The 24,870-nt window shown below is 38.9% G+C and overlaps 1 protein-coding gene across 12 annotated transcripts in view; it reads right to left on the bottom strand.

The window, feature by feature from the left end:
* Positions 1-24,870, bottom strand: part of AKAP6 (A-kinase anchoring protein 6) — a 591,089-nt gene that overhangs the window by 357,230 nt on the left and 208,989 nt on the right. For 10 of the 12 annotated variants that reach the window (XM_045059777.1, XM_045059778.1, XM_045059775.1 and 7 more), the window contains one exon: positions 15,458-15,815. In XM_045059777.1, coding sequence (XP_044915712.1) covers positions 15,458-15,781 — 324 coding nt within the window. In that variant the 5' untranslated portion in view covers positions 15,782-15,815. Of the gene's footprint in view, positions 1-15,457; positions 15,816-19,933; positions 19,959-20,521; positions 21,031-24,870 lie in introns of those variants that run through there. The other 2 variants (XM_019832913.3, XM_019832914.3) reach the window with 2 other exon arrangements.

The following is a 24,870-nucleotide window of genomic DNA, read 5'->3' as shown; positions in this document are numbered from 1 at the left end:
CCCCATTCTGAAATCAAGAAAAAGTGAATTGAAAGAGCAGTATGATATATTATACTAGAGGAGTTAACTTGGAGTGCCCACGAATGGGTTTCAAAGGGTCTCTTGAAATAGTATGCAAAATATTTTGGGCATGTGTGTGCAATGTCTTGAGAAGACAGTTCATAGTTTTAACATATTTTCAAAGAAAATGTTAATCTACAAATGGTTAACAGACTTTAGGATTATAAAGACTCAGCTTCTATTCCTAGCTTTACCACTTGACCACTTTCTAGCTGTAGGACCTTTGGTAAGTCAATTAACCTCTCTGTGCCTCAGGTCCTGCACCAGAGGTCCAGGTGCTACTGTAAGGATTAACTGAGAGGCAAACCACTCTGAGGAAAGCAAAGCATAAATGCTAGGTAACTGGCTAGTATTGTTACTAGCAGAGTAAAGGACTTGAGGAACTTCAAGAGCAAACAAGAGTCCCGATCCAGACACAGAAAGAGGAGATTGTGGGAGCAGAGCCACAGACTTGCAGAATTTACAGCTTGCTCAGAGTGTGCCTGGTGATTCTGCAAAATGTTAGGACTGGAAGGAGCCCTGTAGTTACCTCTTTTTACAAATGAGGAAGCCCAGAACAGGGGATCACTGCCGCATCATAAGGTTAGTGTCAGAACGTGGACACTGGATTTGGTTCTACTCCAGGAGGTTGAAAACAAAGAGAAGCTGCCATTGAGGTACCACTGTTATCCAACTACAAACAGAAGCCATTCAGCCTCACCTGATTTATAGACATTTTGCCTCCCTTGCGAGAGGACCTTTGGTCCTAGGCATCATTAATCAAGATGTCAGTGCATTTCATTTCTAGTTCCTCCCCCTTTGCTCTCCTTACTACAGGAAAAGCAGGGTGTGGGTAGATGTGTGACTGATTTATGTCAGTGCACCTGTTTTAACCTTTGAAACCAAAACTCCCGCTACAGGAGGTATTCAAGTGAATGTCGTGAGGGAGCACATTTCCATACCAGCTCTCATTTAGACGGTGAATGGATGGAAATGAATATTAAGCTGTATATTAAGCTTGGACAAGTAGCCCAAGATGGAGAGATTCATAATTCCACTTCCTCTCAAACGTGAATATGTGCTACACTGGAGATTTATTAGAACTGAACTGATAAAAGGCTTGCATAGGACTCAGAGATTTAATTTGGCCCAAACTTTGGGTTATATTAACTGGAGTTTCTTGTCTTTGAAGGAACTTAATTAAGGTTACTTCATCACTCCATTCTTATTAAGAAAAATGTCAAATTTTGTCCTGAGTTAATTCCAACAAAATTCTGTTTGTTTCAACCAAGCCCTAACCCCAAAATTTCTGTGAACAATTATACTAATTTAAAAATGCTTATGAACATATTTTATTATTTCACTGAAATATCCTTGGGAAGTTATGGTTTCCCTGGCATGCTAATTGCATGTAGAGCAGAAAGGAAAGCTAAAAAGGATAATGTGAGGATTTAGTCAACTGGCTGACCAAAAATGTTCACAATTTTAGACAAAAGAAATGGGAGAAATTTCCCTTAAAAAACTTTTAGATTTCTTTGAGTAAATTAGAAAACAACATATGAGGGGCACCTGGGTGGCTCAATCAGTTGAGCATCAAGCTCTCGATTTTCGCTCAGGTCATGATCTCATGGTTCATGGGATCAAGCCCCACTTTGGGCTCTGTGCTAATGGCACAGAGCCTGCTTGGGATTCTCTCTCTCTGTCCCTCCCTCTCTCTCCAAATAAATAAATAAACGTTAAAAAAAAAAAAAAGAAAGAAAAGAAAACAACATGTGAAAAAACAAATAAGAATGCAAGATAGCAAACCCTGGCCCTAAATTATGGATCAAGAGAATAGGGGCTGAGCAGCACAGGCTGAGAGCACCAGAAGGGCTTTATAGTGGAGAGAAGAGTTGTGTGCTAGGCCTTAGATCAGTGAATGTAAGTTTGTTGTGGACGAGAGTAGCTGTGAATCTAGAATTGGTGCTGCACTGTCCAGCTGGCATCATGATATAAGGGAAACACAATGATTTACATTTTTTTTCCATCTTTGGCTACAAAATCTACAAAACTATCAATAACAGACCAAAGGAAATGAAAGAACTTAAATTTGATGAGAAATAAAATAGACTACATTTGCTTTTTAAAATAAAAGCAGAGATCATAAAATTTTATTAAATGCATAGTCTTTATAAAATCTTATGCTTTAAGCATCAGTAAATTTGTTCTGGAAACCTGCAACACATTTATGGAATTGCATTTTAAAAGATGTGCTGAAGTTTAGAATAACCATGTTAAACAGTTATGAAATATTTATTCTTATTTATGGTCCTGTGGGAGACAAAAATTATAATTGGGTGTAGATCTGTAGGAAAAACTAAGCCCCGTAACTTTAAAACCTGAAACAAACAACAGTAACAAAACAAATGTCCACCAGTTCTGACATGAAAATTCACTGGTTTTTCTAACTGAATACATTCTACATTATCTACAACTTAATTTATAAAAGTTTAAAAAGAAATACTATTTAGAGAAATATAGACACCTCAGGTTTATAACTAATTAAGAAGAAATACATATAGATCACAAGAAGCAGAAAAGAGAAAAAATGAAAAGGAAAGCATGTAATCATATGCACATAAAATAATGTCAGCTACTGTATTAATTATGCAGAGGTTAGATTCCTTTTGGTTTATCTAGCTCATTACTTATTGTAGAAGACCAGAATCCAACAGATAGATAATATACACCCCAGGGAAAACTACTAGAGTTCACATATTTAAAGAAGAACCCAACAAATCAAATCTACATGCTGTTTAATAGTTTTTGCCATGATAATGACAAAATCATCCACTTATACAAATCCTACATTTGTCTACAAAATATAGTACAAAAAAAAAAAAAAAGAATTGAAGATACCTCAACTTTGAATGTCTCCTTACAGGAACTATTCTTTAATGACATCAAGCTTTTATTACCAACATGATTTACCTTTAAATGTTCATTGACGCATATTTTTAGAATTGCAAATAGAGTTTTGAGGTAAGGGTCTTCCCCCCAAGTCATATCCCTAAAGTGCAAAGTGTCCGGGATGTTCTGTCAAAGGTCAAATGAAATGCAAACATGCATGCCCTCAGATTTCCAACAGAGATATGGAAACTAACTCTCCCTTCATAACACCTGCTAATTATTGACAGGTCTAAGTATATCAATTTGCATTCAGTGAACCAAACATTCAAAGGAAATATATTTTATGCTAACATAAGCTGTATATCAAGCTTGGACAAGAAGAGAAAATAGGATTCCTCATAATGGCTAGAGTATTAATAACTCAGATTGAAGGCTGTGTCTACCACCATGCTACAGTGGATACCATATGAAAATAAGGGGAGAAAGTACAGAAGGAGTGACCAAATTGACCTTCAAAATGCCTTCACCCCAGAGAATATTTCAGCTGCAATTCAAAGGATGTGTAGCTATTTTCATAGAGACAGAAGTTTGGGGTAAAGAGTGAGGTGATTTCCCAGGGAAAGAGAAACCATGTTCCAAGACATGGATTTCTAAAAGGGCTTAACTTTTTAGAGGTGCAGGAAAGGAAATGTCAGAAGACACAGTGGGCCAGCTGGGTCCAGACTGTGAAGGAACTTATGAGCCATGCCCAGGCATTTGGACTTTATCTAGGAGGGCACCTGAAAGCTAAGGCAGGTAAACATTGAAGTTAAAATATTTTTTCTTTTTTTTTTTAAGTTTATTTATTTTGAGAGAGACTGCACACAAATGCAAGCAAGGGAAGCCCAGAGAGAAAGGGAGAGAGAGAATCCCAAGCAGGCTCTGAGCTGTCAGTGCAGAGCCCAATGTGGGGCTCAAACTCTAGAGCTGTGAGATCATGACCTGGACCAAAATCAAGAGTTGGACACTTAACAGACTGAGCTACCCAGGCACCCCTATAGTATTTTTTCAAACAACATTTAATTCCTAGTTATTTCCAAGATGGGGGCATAGACCATGCATAAAGGAGGTAGTCTCCTATGTGGTGTTATTTGAAGAACTCTGTCTCCACCTTGTCACTAACGCCTGACTCCCACAATTACAGACAGAGGTAGATGCCTTTGGCCAGTGTGATAATATTCCCTCTGCAAAAGAAAAATTTTGAGCTGCAGCCACTGTTAACACTGTAGTTTGAATTACTTTATAGGGTCTTTTGATAGAAATTCGGTTTCTAGAAGAGAGGAAACTGCAAGAAAGCACTGAAGACTGTCTTTTTTTATATAAGATCTTTTAAAATGTTTATTTATTTTGAGAGAGAGAGAGAGAGAGAGAGAGAGAGAGAGAGAGAGAAAGAGAGAGAGAGCATGGGAGGGTAGAGAGAGACAGACAGACAGAATCCCAAGCAGGCTCTGCACTGTCAGTGTGGAGCTCGATGCGGGGCTCGAACTCACAAATTGTGAGATTGTGACCTGAACCAAAATCAAGAGTGAGATGCTTAACTGACTGAACCACCCAGGCATCCCTGAAGACTTTCTTCATAATTTGCCTAAGGTCAGTTTCCCTCCTTGTGAACCAATTCTCTAGCAGATATTATACTCATTCCCTCTTCCTCAGGAGAGGAACAGATCACTTTTCACTTTCATTTCATATATTCCTTTTCCATTTAATGATGTATTTGGCAGATTTGCTGCATTCAAATAATGAAGAAAATTGGTGCATTAAGTTATCATAGAACAATGGAAGCAGCTACTCTAAAAAGCCCACTAATAACAGTCACACTGCTAAAACGAACACCAGAGAGATTTCTATTCTGTTCCTTTCTATTCTATTCACATTAATACAAAGAAATACAGCCCTCAGCCCTAACACAAAGTGACAATAGACATAGCAGTTCAATTTGAGCCTGATGAGGGCAAATTCAGTGGCAGAGTACCAGTCGCCTCTGACTCCCAAGTGGCCTCTCTGGGCTTGCATCAGCCACCTGGTCTGATGGACTTTTTCTTGCTTCCCACTTTCACCACCCTTTGTCATTTACCAAACAATCTTATAGCTGTGTCACATCTCTCCCCTTTCCAGAGCACCCTGCACATACCCGTAATCTCATTGTAAGACATAGGTTTTTACCATTTATTCCTTTGTAGATGTTTTTATGACTACTAGATCAAGTCCAGATTCCTCTGAGGCATTCAAAGTATTTATGGTCCTTCAAAATGTGTCTCCACTAACTTCAATAATATGTGTCATTCATCATTCCTTGGCTCCAGCGAAAAGAAGCCCTTCGGTCTTTCATATTCAAAGCACTCTTTGCTCAGGCAATCTCCCCTGCTTATACAAGGCAGCCATGGAAAGCTGTGCATGTGGTAGACTGCACAACTTCAAAAAAAAGGTGCCATTTATACATAGCCTGTACAACTATAGGTGGGCAGCCCTGTGCCTGGACTTCCGTATAAAATAATTTCTAATTCAAAAAGTTATAAGAATTAAACGAGAGAGAAATATTTACTCTATTTGGATTTGGTTTTTCTTTTGTTTATAAGAATTTTAAGAGAATAACATTGATACTTTTTAAACATACAGGCTGGTATCTGGCATGGATTTATTCCTTTCCCTATCACTGTTTTTACTGACTTTATGAGGTCACTTGACCTCAAAAAAGTCATGTAGGAGTCTTTGCTCCTAAATCAGTTACTCTGAATCTCTGGTTGTTTTTTTTTTTGGGGGGGGGGGGTGGCGTGTGGGGGAGGAAAGGAATCAAATGCATTGATCAAGAGAAATGAATCCAAGAGCCCTTTGCTCAAAATCATCTTCCAAGGGTCATCAGCTCTAGCTTGTACTGGAATCACCTGAGAAGTCTTTCAAATGACTATGCCTAGGTCTAAACCCAGATTCTAATGTATCTGTCTGGAGCATGGCCTGGTAAATGGGTTTGTTTGTTGTTTTTTTTTAAGCTTCCAAGGAGATTCTACTGTGCGGCCAACGATAAGAAACACTGTCTCTATGCATGCCATACCTGGAAATCAATTGATTTCTTAACATTTCTCATTAAAGATGTCTATCGCTTGTTCCACCCACTTCCATGTTAGAATACTAGTAATTCACAGCTTGGTATCATTTCACTTTAGTTAGATCACATGTTTCCCTCTTTGGGATATAACATTTTGAAGGGGGCAAAGTGGGAAAAGTAGCAGCAAATAATGAAAAGAAACAAAAGAAACAAGTTCTCTCCCTAGTTCTGGGTAGTTGTGAACACCTCTAACTCAAAGGGACCCCAGGATTTCATTTACATCCCACTTCAAAACCCTCACATTCCTGCTGGTGATGAATTAAAATACCCATAGTTTAGATCTTCTTCTTAATTAAAAAGAAGAAGAAGAAGAAGAAGAAGAAGAAGAAGAAGAAGAAGAAGAAGAAAAACAATGAGCCCCCACTCTCAAATCCATTCATCTTAAACATCTAATACAAGAAAGCCAGAACTTATTGCCCTATACTTTATAGCCACCAAAATTTCTCACAATGTAGAAGGGTGTGAGACCACTGCACTAAAGTAGAAAGAATATTCAACTTAAGAATCTTTTTGAGTATGGTTTGGCTTTTCTTGAGTATGGTTTGATTCCCAAGCTGATCAGCTTCTAACCTTTCTAAGACTCAACTTCTTCATACATGATAGGGGATTATGGTAAGGATTAAATAAAATATTGTAAATAAAAACTCCTGGTTCATATCAGCCATTCAGTGAATGCTACTGAACTGAAAACTCTCTAGGCAAGGAAAGACAGTTAACTAATATCTTGCCTCTGGTGCACTGGTCCTACAAACACCTAATCCCCTGAGTTAGGTGATAAGCGAAAGCTGATAAGTAGTGTTGCTCAGTGATAGTTCATCCTGGAATTATTTTATTTTATTTTTTTAATTGAAGTATAGTTGACATACAATGCGACATTAGTTTCAAGTGTATGAAACAGTGATTCAGCATCTCTCTGTGTTATGCTATGCTTATCATGAGTGTAGCTACCATCTGTTACCATGTGATGCTATTATAATACCATTGACTACATTTCCTATGCTGTACCTTTCATTCCCACGACTTATTCATTCCATAACTGGAAGACTGTACCATACCAACAGTATTTCAACCCCCCCTTTTTTTTAAGTAACAAATCCCAGTAAGACTTCTCTAATCAAAATAATGTGTTTCTTCAGACTTTTCTCACTGGTCTCACTTTCAAATCCTTTTATGGTATTTATTACCTCTCTCTAAACTCTGTTTTCATGGTTTCTTTCAAATTATGAAGTCTATAATAATCCTCATTTTCCATGCTACTATTGCTAATTAAAAATCATGCAGCTGGGGGTCGCCTGGGTGGCTCAGTCAGTTAAGCGTCCGACATTGGCTCAGGTCATGATCTCACGGTTCGTGAGTTTGAGCCTCTTGTCAAGCTCTGTGCTGACAGCTCAGAGCCAGGAGCCTGCCTCAGATTCTGTGTCTCCCTCTCTCTCTCTGCTCCTCCCTTGCTCATGCTCTGTCTCTTTCTCTCTCAAAAATAAATACTAAAAAAAAATTTTTTTTAATTACACAGCTGGGAAATCTGGTAGACTTATTGGGCCACCTTGACAATTAATGTTCCCATCCTGAGCTCTAAATACATTAGTGTATGTGAGTAAGGCTCATATATACTCGAAAATTTTCCATAGTAGTATGTGTCAGAAGCTACCAATGTTAATTTTTCCATGTTGCCCTTCCTAAATCTTAACCAAGAATACTGACTTGTAGTAGGAAACATGTGCTAGATCTGAGACTTTTAGATCATCTCCCAAATCATGATGAAAATATATTAACCAGTCAACAATCAAAAAGTATTTATTTAACACACAGACAGTTTTCTAGCATTGGATGTGTGAGCAGGGAAGTGGGGAGATATTTATTCCAAGATTGAGATGAATTTTCCACATAATCGGATGTCCCGAATATCTAAACTTAGCTTTTCAAACATTAAACACTCTTTTTATTTCATCCATTTTTATTGGTCAATGACACCAAACACTTTTTCATAATCTAGGCACTAACCATAGGAAAAACTTGTCCACTGATAAGCACCATACTGAAGCCACACTCCCAAAACACTAGACAATGAACATCCAGCTTTCCTGGGAAAATACCCTCCGAGGAATTCACATCAACCATATAAGAAATTCCAGCCACAAATCTGGGCTTGGGGAAGTCAAAACAAAGTAATATCTTTATACCTACCAACAGAAAACTCAGCTCTATTTTCTAGTTTCCTGGAATTTGGAATATGCTTTTGGGATTGCCATTTTAACGTACATTTCAAGTTGGTCATATTAACATTAAGATCAGAATCCTTCAAGCTCCAAACTGTTAATGTCAGAACTTTAGTTTCATTCAGGGTTCCCTTTATGAAGAATTACTGAGAATCCTAGGGCATATTTTAGATGTGCCCAAGAATCAACCCTGGCTGCTGCTCAGTCATGGCCAGCAGACCCAGAACTTCACAGCTGCCACTCTGAAACAACCTCTGCCACCTCCAGCAGACTTCAGCTAATTATGCTCCAGTAGTGAGAGAAAGAGAACACTCCTTCCTCTACACCTGCTGTACAAGAGGAGGGAAGAATTTCAGGCAGAGAGTCAGCTGATGCAGGTCCTCCAAGTCACCTCCACAACCTCTTCCCTTCCCTGGGTCCCCACGCTGCCTGGCTGGCTGCTCAGGATGGATCCAAGAGTCAGAAACACACTTTACCACAAACTACCACCCCCCTCCCTATGCTCCCTCCTGCACTAGGACAGACCCCTGGCCCCATGATGAGGGTGAATTCTCTCCTAAGAGCTCCCTCATCCTAGGACCTCCATCACTTTCAGTCCATCAGACCCATCTGATGTGCCAACTTCAGCTACAGAGAGAATTCAAGCTTTTTTTTTTTTCCAGCAAGCCCTCCAGACCCCACGTGAGTCACTGGGTATCTGGCTCAACTCCAGATATCAGGCACATCTCAGTCTGGATACAGCCCAGTCAGAACATCTTGTAAACAGAGTCTCTGTTTAATGTTCTAACTTTGAGAACCAGGCCCAAATCCAAGAAACAGACACAAACTTCATTTGGAGGTGGCTGAGAGCACCATTTATCTAAAGTAGGTTGTTTGGAGGAGCTGATTCCAGCTATGTCACGTCAAGATTTCTATTTGTCATGTAGGCACATAATTTAGCCTATGCTAGCTAGTCTAAGCTTTGTCTCTTCCCTGTCATGTTTCCAGGAATACAAATAATATTTTCTCTAAGAAGACTGTTAATCAGGAAGCAGGGGTACCGAATTTGCCTGTTTAGCACCCAAATACATTCATCCAGACAAGAAGTCTCAGTTAAAGTCAAAATCTTGTGAGGTTCTTAGTCTCATTTCCCTACACAGCACAACCTCAGAATCCAAAAGAGGAGAGGGAGGAGAGGGGAAAGTTTCTAAAAATGGTTCAGTTGGTTTCTCATACTTCTTAACTAAAGAATATCTGGAAGCTAAGAAGTAAGATATGTGGATTATATTTTCAGCTTAAAAATAATGGGAAAACTACACAGTATAATATATTGCATTGTTTCCATATTTTAGTCTTAAGGTTAGATGTTTTTATTCACTCTCTAAAACAATCACTTCTCCACCTGCCAACATGGGAACTTCATAATAGTGCTTTGTAGTTCATCCTGGGGGTTACAATAAAACTTCCCCTAAGAACTTGGAAGTAAGGTTGATATAAATACAGTTTCTGATAAATAAACTTTGAGATCAACATAATGACCAGAAGATAAGCAAAATTACCTTTAAAGAAAAAGAGTGGATTTGAGTCCAAAAGACCTAAGCATATGCTTATCGACTAAAATCATTACCAAAGAAGGAGTCAAGCAGAAAAGTGAGGAGGGGGAGAAGGACCAGGCATAGTTACTTACAGAAAGAAGCCACCTAGACTCTTCCATGCAGACTTTCTTAGGAACGATTGCCAAGACTTCTGAGCCACTCAGATTCTCTATGATGAGAAAGTAATACCCCAAATGTACTTGGGCCTTGATTCATCCAATGCCTCCGTCCTAATTCAACCCCTGACAAACAGCCTTCCTTGTGTGAACATCCAGGGCAAGCCTATCTATGGGGAGAGAAGGCACTAACCATACAAACTTGGACTCAACCACAAATGTGAACTGAGCCCCCCTCAAGTGCTTGGCTCTTGTCCTAGGCAACAGGGATAAAGTGGAGAATTAGACATTTGAGGTCGTTGGGGCTAATGCAAATAAGTAAACAAATAAATAAGATAATTGCAGCTAGTGATCGCTACTAAATAAATAAATAAGCTGAATAATGGTCTAGATAATTGCTGGGAAAGAAGATGGATGTTTTAGAATAGGGGTCAGGAATGGCTTCCTTGAGAAAGTGATATTTAATATATAATAACATTATATATTAACATTAAAATGTCCTTATTACCTAAAGCAATCTATAGATTCAGTATAATTGCTGTAAAAATACCAATATTACTTTTTACAGAATTAGAACAATAATCCTAAAATTTGTATTGAACCACAAAAGATCCTGAATAGTCAAAACAACCTTGAGAAAAGAAGAATATGGTTGGAGGTATCACAATGCCATACTTCAGGATATACTACAAAGCTGTAGTAATCAAAACAGTATGGTTCTGGCACAAAAATAGACACATAAATCAATGGAACACACTAGAGAGACAAGAAATATACCCACGCTTATATGGTCAATAATCTATAACTAAGGAGGCAAGATTATACAATGGGAAAAAGACAGTCTCTTCAACAAATGGTGTTGGGAAAACTGAACAGCTACATGCAAAAAGATAAAACTGGACCACTTTCTTACGCCATATACAAAAGACAGGTGATGGGTACTAAGGAAGGCACTTGTGATGAGCACTGGGTGTTATACATAAGTGATGAATCACTGAATCCTACTCCTAAAACCAATACTACACTATATGGTCACTAACTAAAATTTTAAATAAAAATAAATAATAAATAAGTAAAAATTAAAGCAATAAAGAAATAGATTCAAAATGGATTAATAACCTATATGTGAGACTTGAAACCATAAAACTCCTAAAATAAAACATAGGCAGTAATCTCTTGCACATTGGCCTTAGCAACATATTTACGGATATGTCTCCTCAGGCAAGGGAAACAAAAGCAAAATTGAAATATTTGGACTACACCAAAATACAAGCTTTTGCACATCAAAGGAAACCATCAACAAAACAAACAGGCAATGTATTAAATGGGAGAAAATATTTGCAAATGATATATCTGATAAGGGGTTAATATCCAAAATATATAAATAACATATACCACTCAACATCAAAATAATAATAAAAATAATAATCCAATTAAAAAATGGGCAGAGGACCTGAATAGAGATTTTTCCAAAGAAGATACACAGATAGCCAACAGCCACATGAAAAGATGCTCAACATCACAAACCATCAGGGAAATACAAATCAAAACCACAATGAGATATCACCTTATATCTGTCAGAATGGCTAAAATCAAAAACACAAAAAATAAGAAGCATTGGTAAGGATAAAAGGAAACTGTTATGCACTGATGGTGGGAATATAATTGGTGCAATCACTATGGAAAACATTATGAAGTTTCCTCAAAAAATTAAAAATAGAAATGTCATACAATCCAGTAATTTCACTACTGGGTATATACACAAAGAAAACAAAACACTAATTCAAAATGTATATACATCCCTATTTTTATTGCAGCATTGTTTACAATAGCCAAGATATGGAAGCAACCCAAGTCCCCATCAATAAATGAATGGGTAAAGAAGCTGCAGTATACATACACAATGAAATATTACTCAGCCATAAAAGAGAATGAAATCTTACCATTTGTGGCAACATGGGTGGAGCTAGAGAACATTACGTTAAGTGAAATAAGTCAGATAAAGAAAGAAGAATACCATATAATTTCACTTATATATGGAATCTAAAAAACCAAAGCAAACAAACCATAGGCTGAGCCTATCCTGAGCATTTTCCAAAAGCACTTTTCAACTGATTTTTTAAGTTAGACATCCACACAATGGCAGAGAAGACCATGGTAACAAGACACAGAGCAAGCAATGTTGAAAGGGAGTGTGAGGCACAAAAACAAGCTAGGTAAGGGTAGTGCCTTTTTTTGTGCTTGCCCTTCATCAAACACAGTGCAGGCCCCACCTCACCCCAACCCCTGCCTAACTCTCTCCTAGGCTTTCACCTCCAGATGTTAGAACTTGGCTGCGCCTCTGTCTGACTGCTTGATGAGAATCCAGACTCTACCAGGCAAAGACAGAGGAAGAAAGTTTCTAGGCAGAGGCAACAGGAAAAGTTCTGAAGCAAGATGTCTAACTTAAAAAAAGCCTAATATTCCTTTGGAATTTCAATGTGCCTGGAGCTTTATGAACAAGGAGAAAGTAACAGGAGAAATGGCCAGAGAACCAAACAGGTGCAGAGCCACAGGAAGAGATTTCGGATTTATTAGAAGCCAATAGGAGGCAAGGGAAAAACATGACCTGATTTACATTTTTAAAAGATTCTATTGGCTACTGTGTGGGGAATAAACTGCAGGTGGTAGAGGAGACTCTACAAGTAGCCCAGGCAAGCAGTCTTGTGGCTTGTCTAGGGAGACAACAGTAGTGTTGTGGAAAAGTGAATGACTTTAAGTCATATTTTGGAGACGGATCCACAGGACTTGTTGATAAGACAGATGGGTGGGATGGAGAGTCACACTTGGGCTTTGCAATGTGTGGTGCCTTCCACTGAAATTGGAAAGACATGGGGGTAGGATGGATTAAGAGCTTTTCAATGGTCATATCTGGTTTGAGATTCTCACTTAAAGATACAATTAGAGATGTCAGTTAGGCAGATGGGGTTCCTGGGAGAACATTAGGATAGATATATAAATCTAGAAATTATCTGTGCCTAGATGGTCCTTAAAGCCATGGCATTACCATCCTTGGGATGGTTATTTTTCATGGTAAATTAAAAAAATGAATTATTCACCAAGGCAGTAAGAGCCAAAATGGGACATCCCATAGCAGATGGCTGGTCTTGCCCAGGCTTGGTCTGCCCCTCTGCTTTGCCATATCCCTTACTTGAGAGCTGCTCCCACAAGGTTGTTTTGTTGTGCTTTCACATATAAAACATTATGTCCAAGTTGCCCCTTTATTCTGTGGATCAATGTGGGAATCTGAGAAATTGACATGGATTTAAAATTGTTTTAAACGCATCAAAGTGCTTACTTGGTTGAATAAAGAAATATTACACAAATAAAGGGGAAATTTAACCATATGTGAGATTAGGAGACTTGTGTAGATTAAGTCTCAGTTCACTGACCAGAGTTTGTTGACTTTGGGCTCAGTGTGGAAGGGCTCTATTATTACAGAATATTTGAGAACATAACAGAAAATGTTGGTTAAGTCACTTGATGAGACAAGTATAAAAAAAAGTAGTGATAGAAACCCTAAAATTAAATTAATATAAGACAATGTCAATTCATCCCTTTGATTAACTACTCTTTGATTAACTACTCTGTGATTACTATGTTGAATTCCTGCTCTTTGGGGGCTCCTTTTTCAGCAGAGGAGTCAGACCACACCTTGGGACAGAGCTGGGTGGAGGCGGGTGTTATATGCTTTTTGACTAAAGTGAGAAGGTGACAGTTCCAATGAGAAAAAGACAAGCAAATCACCCTAGAGGTGATTTCTCAAACACTAACCCTAACCCTGGCTGATTATATAGAAACTTTACATTCCTGCATGAAATTAAGATTTAAATTTTGATGTAAGTATTATGTGTTGTAATTAAATGAATTTAACTGACTCATTGATGTTTTTAGGAGCCCTTAGCAGCACTTTTAGTGGAGTCATCTCAAGATATTTCCATTTCCCCCATTCTCCTTTAATCTTTCACCATCTTTTCTGTGTAAATCTGCAAGATTTGGGCGGAGCAACAGTCAACTTGCCTTACAACCCCAACCCCGTATTTACTTACAGGAGTCTCATGTAAGTGCAGCATTAGAGGCAACAGAGAAGAGGAGGAATGAGGTGAAGCCCCTGACTTCCATTTCACTCCAGCCTCAAGGAGAGCTGCTCCTTTGATTAAAGGAACCATATTTCAAACACTGAGACAAATTATTCCCTATGGACACAGTGGGGAAACAGGCAGGCTTACACTGAAACTAGTTCCTAGCCTTCTCTCTATTATCCTTTTTGCACTTTCTCATTCCCAAAAACCTGTGGAAAGACAACCACCCAAGCCTACTCAACCTGGGAGAAGCCCAGCTAGCCACCTTGCTATTCTGGCTTCTTTTGTTTTCTCTCTCTCTCCCCCAGTTCCATCCTTCCCTCTCTGGGACTCTCCCTAATGTGGAAGATGGGCTCAGGATCTATTGACCCAGCCTAAAGGCTGGGCCAGCTCTGCTCTAGACTTTGGGGCACATGTTCTCTTACCTTACTTAACTACCCACCTTCTCTTCTCACACTGATGGCTGCAGCCTATAAACCATTTAAGTGTTAAGATCCAGGAATCTGTTTGGTCTTTGGTTTCAGATCATTTGGGATGAATTCGCTTAGGTAAAAAAATTCTCCTTAAGATCTCATCTAACTAACTAGAAATTTACATTAGGATTTGGGGTCAATGCCCTGATTGATGACAAATCTGCCTTGCTTTGCTGGTCATTAACCTGAGCGTGTGTCTGCCTCAGGGACCTGGATGAGATAAGTGGCTATGACAGGACAAGATCCACTGTACTGTGGGATCCCTAGGCCAGAATCTCTATTAATAACACTCTTTACTAGCACCTCCATTTCATGATTAACAAACATCAGGCTTTTCAAGGGCTCTAGAATCCACAGACATTTTTTTAACATCTGAACATTGAGTGAGTTGTTATAAAAGCACCTTTGTTCTTCATGACACATTGTACCTGGATGAAAGGACTCATTCTAAAAGGCAAACACTACCCTTCCCCATCATGCCAGAACTCACTGTATGCCACAAAGGTGGCATCAACTGCAATATAAGATAATAATCACATACACACACTCACAATCACAGCTCAGTTTGATGTTTTACCTGTGAGAGGCTTATTAAACCTTTTAAAATACTTTTATTCTTCATAATTGATTTCTATGACACTGCACCAAAATGCACTCCTCTTTTCCCCCCTGTCTGCATTACCCCCTAAGATCAGTTTGGTTCCAGATAGCCAACCCGTGAATTGAAATCAGGCAAGAATGAATTCTGCCCATGTGTATCGAACCTGGCATTCTATTTTTCTTCCTGGAAATTTCCTCATTGCAAGTTACAGAACTCAGGCGCCAGGTGCTACAGCCTTTTTCAGACTTCTGTCTAGAACGGACCTAAGTCCAGAGACCTTCCTTACCTTTAGTTGAACTAGATGCACATCCACATGCTTGCTGTCTGAGTCCTGCTGGACTGAATAGGTTAGGTCACGGACCCTTTCTGAGGTCATCCGGAGCCAGGTCTCAATTTCAGGTAAATGGAGGACAATCTTCCAGTCAGCCCCTGTATGCAATGGGGGTGGCTTTTCATACTGCTGGTCAGAATCCATATCCTTCATTGCCTCTTCTCCCTCACCCTGCTCCACAGTGGGCGTCAAGTTGATGGCCATGGGTGAAGCATCAGTAGCCATGGGATCCAGGTCCTGAGACCTCAGAGGGGAAAGTGTCACGCTCATGGTTAACATGGAGAAGTCTAAACCTTACTTCTTTCCAAAACAGCTGAAAGGCAAGAGGAAAGAAGAAAGCAAGAGTCAGACAAGATTGCCAAATAAAGAAATCATACTTCGCAGAAGAAACAGGATTTCTAAATTAAGCCAGATTTCTAAATTAAGAAACCATAGCTCATGGCAAAAACAGAAGGAGGTGTTGTGAGTTTCTACATAGTAGCTCCAAGACCCAGCATATAATAGGAACACAAAACCATGTGGTATTGCCTACCCCACCATCCATCGTCTCCTCATTCCTTACTAATAAAATCCTGCTTTTCAGCTGTGCATATTCCTGCCAAGAATTTACAACTACATTCCCTATCTCCATCACAGCTAGGTATGGCCATGTGGCTAAGTTCTGACCAATGAGGTGTAAGTGAATGTGTGGGAGAGCTGCTTAAAAGGAGCTGACTTAATTTAGGAGGGGCCTCCTTTCTGCCCTTCTGCTTCTCCCCCTGCTTCTAGCCTATAATGTGGACTTGATGACTAGAGTTCCAGTTTTTGTCTCTGACCAGGAGATGCATTTGGGTATGGCAGTAGAGGATGATAGAGCAAGGTGGTAAGGAACATGGATAACAAGGAGCTACTGTATCTGTCTTAGACTGCTGCCCTGAACTACTTTTATTGAGAGAAGAACAAACTTCTATCTTGTTTTAGTCACTATCACTTGGGGCTTTTCTACTATAAGCACCTAAGCATCATCTTGGCTATTATAATCAGTATATTCAATACGTGGGATAACTAGAGAGGCAACAAGGTTCTAATTAACAAAAACACTATGCTGAATTCAGGAGAGGTTGCTCCTTTCTATGATATGTTAGATAAAAGGATATCATGCAGTAATTCCAAACCTATACTTTGCCAAAAAGTATAAGTCAGGAATTAGTATATGCAAAATATCTAATTAACTATCAACTTAAATTACATTAATTTTTGGTGATATTGAAAATTTTAGAAGCTTCTAGAATTTCAAGAGTAATAAATTGCTCTTAAACACTTAACATTAAGAAGTTAACTAAATATGTTTAAAATAACATAACTGTAAGTCATAATAAACTTTCTTTTTAAAGTAAAGTTGATAAGCTTGTTAGTAAGCTAGCTTACTAATGTAATGATCTAAGCTATATAATTTACCTTTCTTCTAGAACTAGTCTAACATAAAATGACAACGTTTAGGATCTTGTACTTTAAACATTTCAAATAGACATTTTTAGTTTCAGAAGCAGCTTCTTCTACTCAAGGTAGTGGGTTTCTTTTCCTTTTTTTTTTTTTAATATTTAATGTCCATTTACTTTTGAGAGAGAGAGAGAGAAGGTACAAGTGGGTAAGGGGCAGAGATAGAGAGAGGGGGACAGATGACCCAAGAGGGTTCCCTGCTGACAGCAGAGAACCCAGTTTGGGGCTCAAACTCATGAACTGAACTGCAAGATCATGACCTGAGCTGAAGTCGGACAGTTAACCTACTGAACCACTCTGGCATCCCTGGGTTTCTTCTTCTTTTATGAGACTTCTCTGGTTCTACACATTCTAGCTCCCTTCTCCAAAGATGAAATGTGGTTGAACAAAATATGAAATTAAATGTGATTGCCAGAAAGTAGCCTTTATTTCTTTAGATTCTCACTATTCATTTAGTAACAATAGCAAAATTATTTTACCTACAAAAATAGAGGGGGGAAATCAAGAAAGCTCCTATTTTGACCAGCAACATGTAACTTTCCATACAGAAATGGGCACAGAGAATGAAAAAACTTATTGAATTGACAAAAGCCTTAAGAATAAGTTATTCCTATGACATATTATTTCAGAAACCTTCCAACTCTGCATTGCACTGCCCCCCTCCCAATTTCTTGAACATTTAACTTTTAAATTAGATGATAAGCAGGATTATGGATGAATTTTTGAAACCAAAGTTATTTGTAAAAATAAAATATTATGACTTAAGGTAAGTTTATCACTCTGGTACTGACCTTAGAAAGTGATTTTAGGCTTCAGTTCAACAGTTTTCTCCATCTAATTGTGAGAGAGAGAAATCCATGCCCCACATTCTTAACCACTCTTACATACAATTTTTAAAATCATACTAGACCTGGCTATTTTTTTAAAGATTTTTTTTTAATGTTTATTTATTTTGAGAGAGAGAGACAGAGCGTGAGCAGGGGAGGGGCAGAGACAGAGGGAGACACAGAATCCGAAGTAGGCTCCAGGCTCTGAGATGTCAGCACAGAGCCTGCTGGGGGGCTTAAACTCATGAACAGTGAGATCATGACCTGAGCCTAAGTCAGAAGCGTAACCAACTGAGCCACATAGGCACCCCTAGACCTGGCTATTTAAAAAAACACAATTAAGAGATATCAAAACTCCAGAAGCAATAAAAGTCCAGGAAGAGTGAGCTGCCATCTACTTATTCATACCTAGCCTCAGACAGGCTCTGGTTCTGATTTCTCAAAGCACTTTTAAATTTTTAATCAATTCACTTGCTCTCTGGGCGATCTGTTTAGAATCACAATCCCAGAGAAGGAATCGGATACACAAAGGTTAATAAAGGTTTCCAATGGAAGGTCACAGAACTGGTGTTAAATGAAGAAGACAATGGTATCACAATGGTTACCTCTTATAAGAAACCAGATTCACCCAAATCAGAAAACTAAATGCCAGGGTAGTGTACAATAAAATATTTCTGCCACACCCACACACTGACTCACACACGCAACCCCAGATCTCTCCTAAGCATGCTGTGCAACTGAAAAATGATGCTTGGTCACTGTGTTTTCTCTGAAACTCCTGAATCAACACAGGGCCTTCTCTGGAATACACATCCTACTATAAACTAAAGAACATATAAAAAATCGACTCAAAGCAATTTATGTCCTAATATACAATATTTCCATAGATACCATCAGGCTGTGCACTAAGCAGGCACAGTGCAGTTTTATGTGGGACAAGATGCTCCACATTTCTGGGTCTCAGTTTCGTCATATTCAAAATGACAAAATTGGACTAGGTGATCAATGAGATCCCATCAGACCATAAAAATCTGTGATTACCCTGGGTTATTTTCCAGAGATTCCAAAGCCATTAAAATAGCATCCTGCCTATACTGAGAGCTGTGTAGATACCAAGTGCTGGTCCTCCATTTTAACAAAGCACATGAACAGCATCAATAGATTTTCCTACTTAATGGAATGAAATAAAGTATTACCACACAAATGCATTTTATAAATCATTATTAACACATTATGTGTTGCTAATTCTTCCCAGAGAAACAAATATGGGAGATTCTCTCCTCTTAGAGTTTGAAACGAAAGACTGACAACAGAGATGTGGCTGCATATGTAGAGGACACACAGAATAAAATAAAAACATTAAACAAAAATGTAGCTGGTGTTCATCACACATGAGTAAATGCTAAGGAAACCTAATATTCAAGCCGCAAAGCAAAATTTTCCTGTGTCTATAAAATTTCAACCTGGATGTGATGTTTCTATATTTAACTGAGCAGAGTATAAACAAGAAAACTTCAGTATCTCAGAGAAGTAAAGCAAAGCAGGGGTCTACTCAAGTTTTATTTTAATCTCTATTTTCCCTCTCGTATACCTTTGCCACTGGGAAAGGAATACTGCCTGTGTTGTAACAGCATAGCAAGCCTGGAAAGTGGCATAAAATTGATTAATTATCCATTTTCATGCAAAGTAATTACCATAAACATTTAAATTTCCGTTCTAGTAGTTCACATTTAATATGCCCCCATGGATAACCAATCTCTTTTTGATTTTCACAGAATCACATCTGATTTCAAAGATAAATTTATAATTTAAAGGAAAACTGCTTCACATTGTAGAGACCTATAGTAACAACCTTTATGTATATTTTTCCTGCCCCTATCATGCCTATTCAAGCTTGCTTTTCCATTGAATTAATTACTCTATTTGAATGCAAATAGTAGGAAATTCAGCACAGGTCTATTATACGTTCTTCTAAATACTGTAAGTTTTGTATTCTTTCTTTACAAGGCGTCTTAAAATGAGATTCCTTTCCAGGCACAGAGAAACTTTTTTAAAAAGCCAGTAGACAACAGATGATACAGATGAAAGCAATGACCCAAATGTGCCCAGGTGCCCACCCACTCACTCAGGTTCCAAAGGTGCATGTGTGACAGGAGCGATCAACCAGCTTTTTGGAAACCAGTAACCTCCCCTTCCCCTCCCCCATCAAGTAATTATCTGTGGCCACCTCTCCAGCATTAGAGATAATACCACCTTTATCCCAGCTGCTGTTAAAAATAACATAAATCAAATCCTTCCCTTTCCACAAATCCAAAGAAGATTCAACATTTAAAGTGCAAGAGCTGCAAGCGGTAAAGATTTAAAAGCTTTTTCTTTTTTCTTTTTTAAATATGTGGGAGGGCTTTTCCCACCATACTCTATTTATCATCCTATAGAAACAGAACAAACATGCCACAAATTGCTTACTGACACGGACCAGTTCTGCTATCTTCCTGACAGTCCACAAGTTTTTAGCTGAAACCTGACATTAGCAGAATGTATTCGACTTGAATAAGACACATTTCAATCAGAGAGTGTTCTTGTACCAAGCTAGGAGACCAAAAAATGCAGCCACACAGCCATCTAAGCTGCCCACCTCCTTCTCCCTTCTCTAGTAATCTTTCTCTCTTAAATAAAAGAATAGAAAAGCCAGAAATCTGCCGTATGTACTCACTGTAAATGCTTTTGTCCCTAAAGGTCCTTCGGGATTAAGCGTCTGGCTTCTCCTTCTCCACCCCCCTCGGGTTCTCTTCCTTGTGGCCAAATAAGATAAAGGCTGGTGTCAGGCCTGCTCCATGCCAGCAGGACACTGGTGAGTCTGCAGGGCACCAGCTTCATATGTCCTTAGTAGCCCAAATCTCTTAAAAAGAGAAGGCTACTCCGCTGTCCCTATTTGGAAACTAATGTATAAGCTCCAGGCCTGTTCGGTTACAGTTGGGTCTTTTGCAAACAAGCCGTGATAAGTGAGCAGAGAAAAAGGAGACAGTTGCCAAAACAAGGATCGCTATGGAAAAGAGTGTTTGGGTGGACAGAGCACATCCAGTCACAGTTAAGAAGAACCAAGACGAAACATACCCTAAAAACTGAGTAATCCTAAAGCAGAATAAATTAATAAATGCATAATTAAATTAATAGTACTACATTAACATAACCAGCTGACAAAGCCAATCTGAGTGGAATAGGGTCAGGCCCCCCTTCTTTTCTTAGGAAGAAATTGCTCTTTCCAAGTAAAGAACATCATCCTGTGTATCGTGTGAGAGGCAGTTCTACCATCCATGTAAATCAACCCAAATGTAAATACTTGCTCTCAATCTTTCTGTGCTCTGCCTAGTCCCTAAAAACAAGTGAGAGACGAAAGCATAATTCTAGCCAAATTAACAGATATGTTTGCTACTACGCACATGTTACAAAACTGAGACAGAGAAAATTATGTTAGGCGTCACTGAGGATCCTTTTTCCTCCCTCCTCATTTCATCTCTTTCATGTTCTCATAATCATCCTTTACAGAACCTATTTATAGAGACACTGAATTTTGAAAGGAAAAAAAAAAAGTTCCACTGGAATGTTTTCATTTTTGTCCAAGGTTAAGCTCTTATGCTTTGATTACATTAAGGAAAAAGAAATAAACTTCAGAGGGGGTACCCTGTATCTGGTTCCGGCATTCTAGAATCAGGCTCTGTGAAGAAAACACAAAAACAAGTTTAATAAATGGCTGAATTAAATGTCATGGCCTACCTAGACGAATGAGGCTCTAATTCATTATCCGGTTTTAAATCTTGCTGCCTGTGTACATTCCTGGCCTCTTGCGAGGTCAAACATTAGGAAACTTTAAATGGCTCTAAGCTCTTAAAGATGAGAGCCTAAGAGTTCCTGACAAGTGTTAAGTTAGATTTGCTCTTGGGGGGGAAAATAAAGGGTGGTTTTTGTAAGATGCTCCTAAGGAAGTTTCCATAATCACTGTCTGCTTCTTCCTTCTCCTTAGCCCTCTTCCTGGCTCCAAGCCCTGCAGCATTCACCTGGAGTAACAAGGTTTAGTGAGATCACTGCCATAACCCCAGATTAGTCTCACTTTCTAATCCTCCTGCCACAACAGAACAGCCTGCAAGCGGATAGGATATCCGCGAGAAGGACTTTGGAGGGAGGGGAGGGGGCGACAACATGTAAATAGTGGGTCCCTGACAGACTTCTGCAATTAAAACGATTTTCTTGGTGTTATCACTGCTGTTTCCCCTCTCTCTTTTTCCCTCTTTAATATGTCCTCTGTGCACAACTGTGTCCCCAGGCAGATGGTTGATTATACGCTGCTAATCACACAGGGACCTCTCCCAGTCTCCCTTCAGTCACCACTAACTCCCTCACCCAGAGCATAGAGTCTTCCATCAGCCATAACACACTTCATCAAACCATCTTCCTTCCTTGGCTTCTCCTCCTACTCCCCAGCCCTCCACCCTGATTATCAAGTCCTTCTCCTGTGGCAGGGACACCCAGATTCACTCGTCTAGTCATTACTCCTCCTGTGTTTTCTTTCCCCCACCACAGCAGTCGGCTCCTGTCACCCAGAGATTCACATGGCTGCATCAACTGGTCAGTTGCAAATGGTGCCCATGCTCATGAGTGCGTGGACCTGGATTCAGTGATGAGTCTTCATATTTCTTACTCTCATCCCAAGTTCCTAATAATCATCTTTAACTGTTAGGCAGCTACTTTTCTACTGTTCAAGAAAGCGTCTTGAGAGGAAATGGATTTGTAAAACCATACATAATCTACACTATTTCTGCTCTCGTCAGTGCTATTAACAGAAAGAAAACTGACATTACTGAAAATCAACTTTATATAAGGTATTATGTGTATATATGATTCATCATATTTTCCCTCAAGGAAATTATAATATGGACAATATTATAATTGTCCCTCCCTCCACTCTCTCCCCCACAACCCCACACACACACTCACCCACTGATACCTGTTACACAAGCAGGAGGTAGGCAAACAAAGCCCTGTGAAGGCCCCAGTGGAATTGGATTAATCCTGAAAGGAGGAAAGATAAGAAGGAATATTTTCTGGACCAGGTAACATTTGAGATAGGCTTGTAAAAACAGGTATGATTTAGATGGGCAGGGGTAGAAGGGAAGTGGGAATGCAATTCCAGCCTGGGAGAATGCTGCTACACCAACAAGTTAAGAGAATCAACAAATAATTCAGCATTGAGAGGAAATGGGAGCTTGATGGGGACCAGAAACAGACAAGGCTACAAAGTAAGTTGTGGGCATAATATAAGAGTACTGCAAAGGCCATGCTAGGGAAGAGTTTGGAATGAATCTCACAGGAAGCAGAAACTTGAAAAAGACTGTAAAGAAGAGAAAAGGATTGCAATTGTATTCTAAAATGGGACAGGAACATCAATGCATCTACACTTATTTACCAAGAAAATGAAATGAGAAATCAGCAGTATGAGAAGACTAACATCCTCTTTTCCAGGTAGACTTCATTAATATAAAACATAAGCTTAAAAACCTCTTTCTGGTCCAGAAAAGAGAGTGGGTGGGAGAAAGAAAGAAAAAGAAAGGAAGCCTACAGAAAAAGAAAAGATGCCTACAAATATGACTTTCAGATCAGAGTAATTAAAGGAGTTCTGTGCTCTGTCCTACCTACTCCATTAAATATAAAAAGAATTGTCCATTTTTAGTTCTCCATTAACCCTAGTATCATAAATGTGAAGTGGAAATTTTTTAAGGATTATTTTATGCAATGTTTTTACTTTTTCCTGTTCTAAAATTATTTTAAATTAATTAAAAATTAATATATATTAATTCAAATATTGTAAAAATAGATAACATTGAAGTTAAAAGATCCTCCTCTATTCCTATATTTTTATCCCCAGTCAATAAGTGATAAGAGGCTATTTATCTTTTGTGACCTCATTATGTAAAGTAGAAAGGAAATGAGCCTTATAGGAACAGTCATTTTTAAAGATTCTGAAGTCTAAATTAGTTGTCCGTATTAATGCAGCAACATACAAGTGTTTGCTAACTCAATATCTATCTATCTAGTGGTAATAGGTATTCTACCAAAAGTTGAATAAATTCTGACAAATAAATTGAGAGTTCTGGGTGACTTCTGGGTAGAGATAGCAAACTGAATATCTAATTCTGCTTCCTCTAGAAATCCCACTAACACCATTGCAGAGGGATTTTTTATTTGGGACTTTTTCTTTTTTTTAACATGAACATTCAAAAATGGGAGGAAAAACAATAATCTTTTTGGAAACAGAAAATTGTATGAACAAGTGATAAATTCTTTAGCTGACTCAAGAAAGCTAAATCTTGGGGCGCCTGGGTGGCGCAGTCGGTTAAGCGTCCGACTTCAGCCAGGTCACGATCTCGTGGTCTGGGAGTTCGAGCCCCGCGTCGGGCTCTGGGCTGATGGCTCAGAGCCTGGAGCCTGCTTCCGATTCTGTGTCTCCCTCTCTCTCTGCCCCTCCCCCGTTCATGCTCTGTCTCTCTCTGTCCCAAAAATAAATAAACGTTGAAAAAAAAAAATTAAAAAAAAAAAAAAAGAAAGCTAAATCTTAACCCAGAAGAGCAGAGAACAAAGAACCAACCTGAGTTTACTTCAGAATCCTTTAAGCATTTTGGAACTGGTAGAACCAGGTACCTCTGAAGTAAAGAAAGAAGAGTGTAGAGAGAAAAATTAACTTTACAAAAAGAGAAGTCTGGCCTTTGTCCTGACTTCTAGGAGGTAACTTCTGTACCTTGGAATTTCCAGAATGTAGGAGTATTTTTGTTATTTATTGTGGGCCCCTCAGAGCACACCTGACAGTTTATGCTGACAAGGTGACTCATGATGGGGGCTAGCCAGACAGAAAAACCAACCATGTGGTTAAAGAGTTCAGGCTTTGAGCAACCACAAGAGCAATCATTCAATCAATCATGTACAAGTAATGAAGCCCCAACAAAAACTATGGACATTGAAGCTCAAGCAAACTTCCCAAGTTGGCAATACTCCATAAGTATTGTCACACAT

This window comes from Felis catus, chromosome B3, assembly GCF_018350175.1.
Source record: "Felis catus isolate Fca126 chromosome B3, F.catus_Fca126_mat1.0, whole genome shotgun sequence".
NCBI classification, from domain to species: Eukaryota; Metazoa; Chordata; class Mammalia; order Carnivora; family Felidae; genus Felis; species Felis catus.
This window is presented reverse-complemented; position numbering and strand designations above follow the sequence as displayed.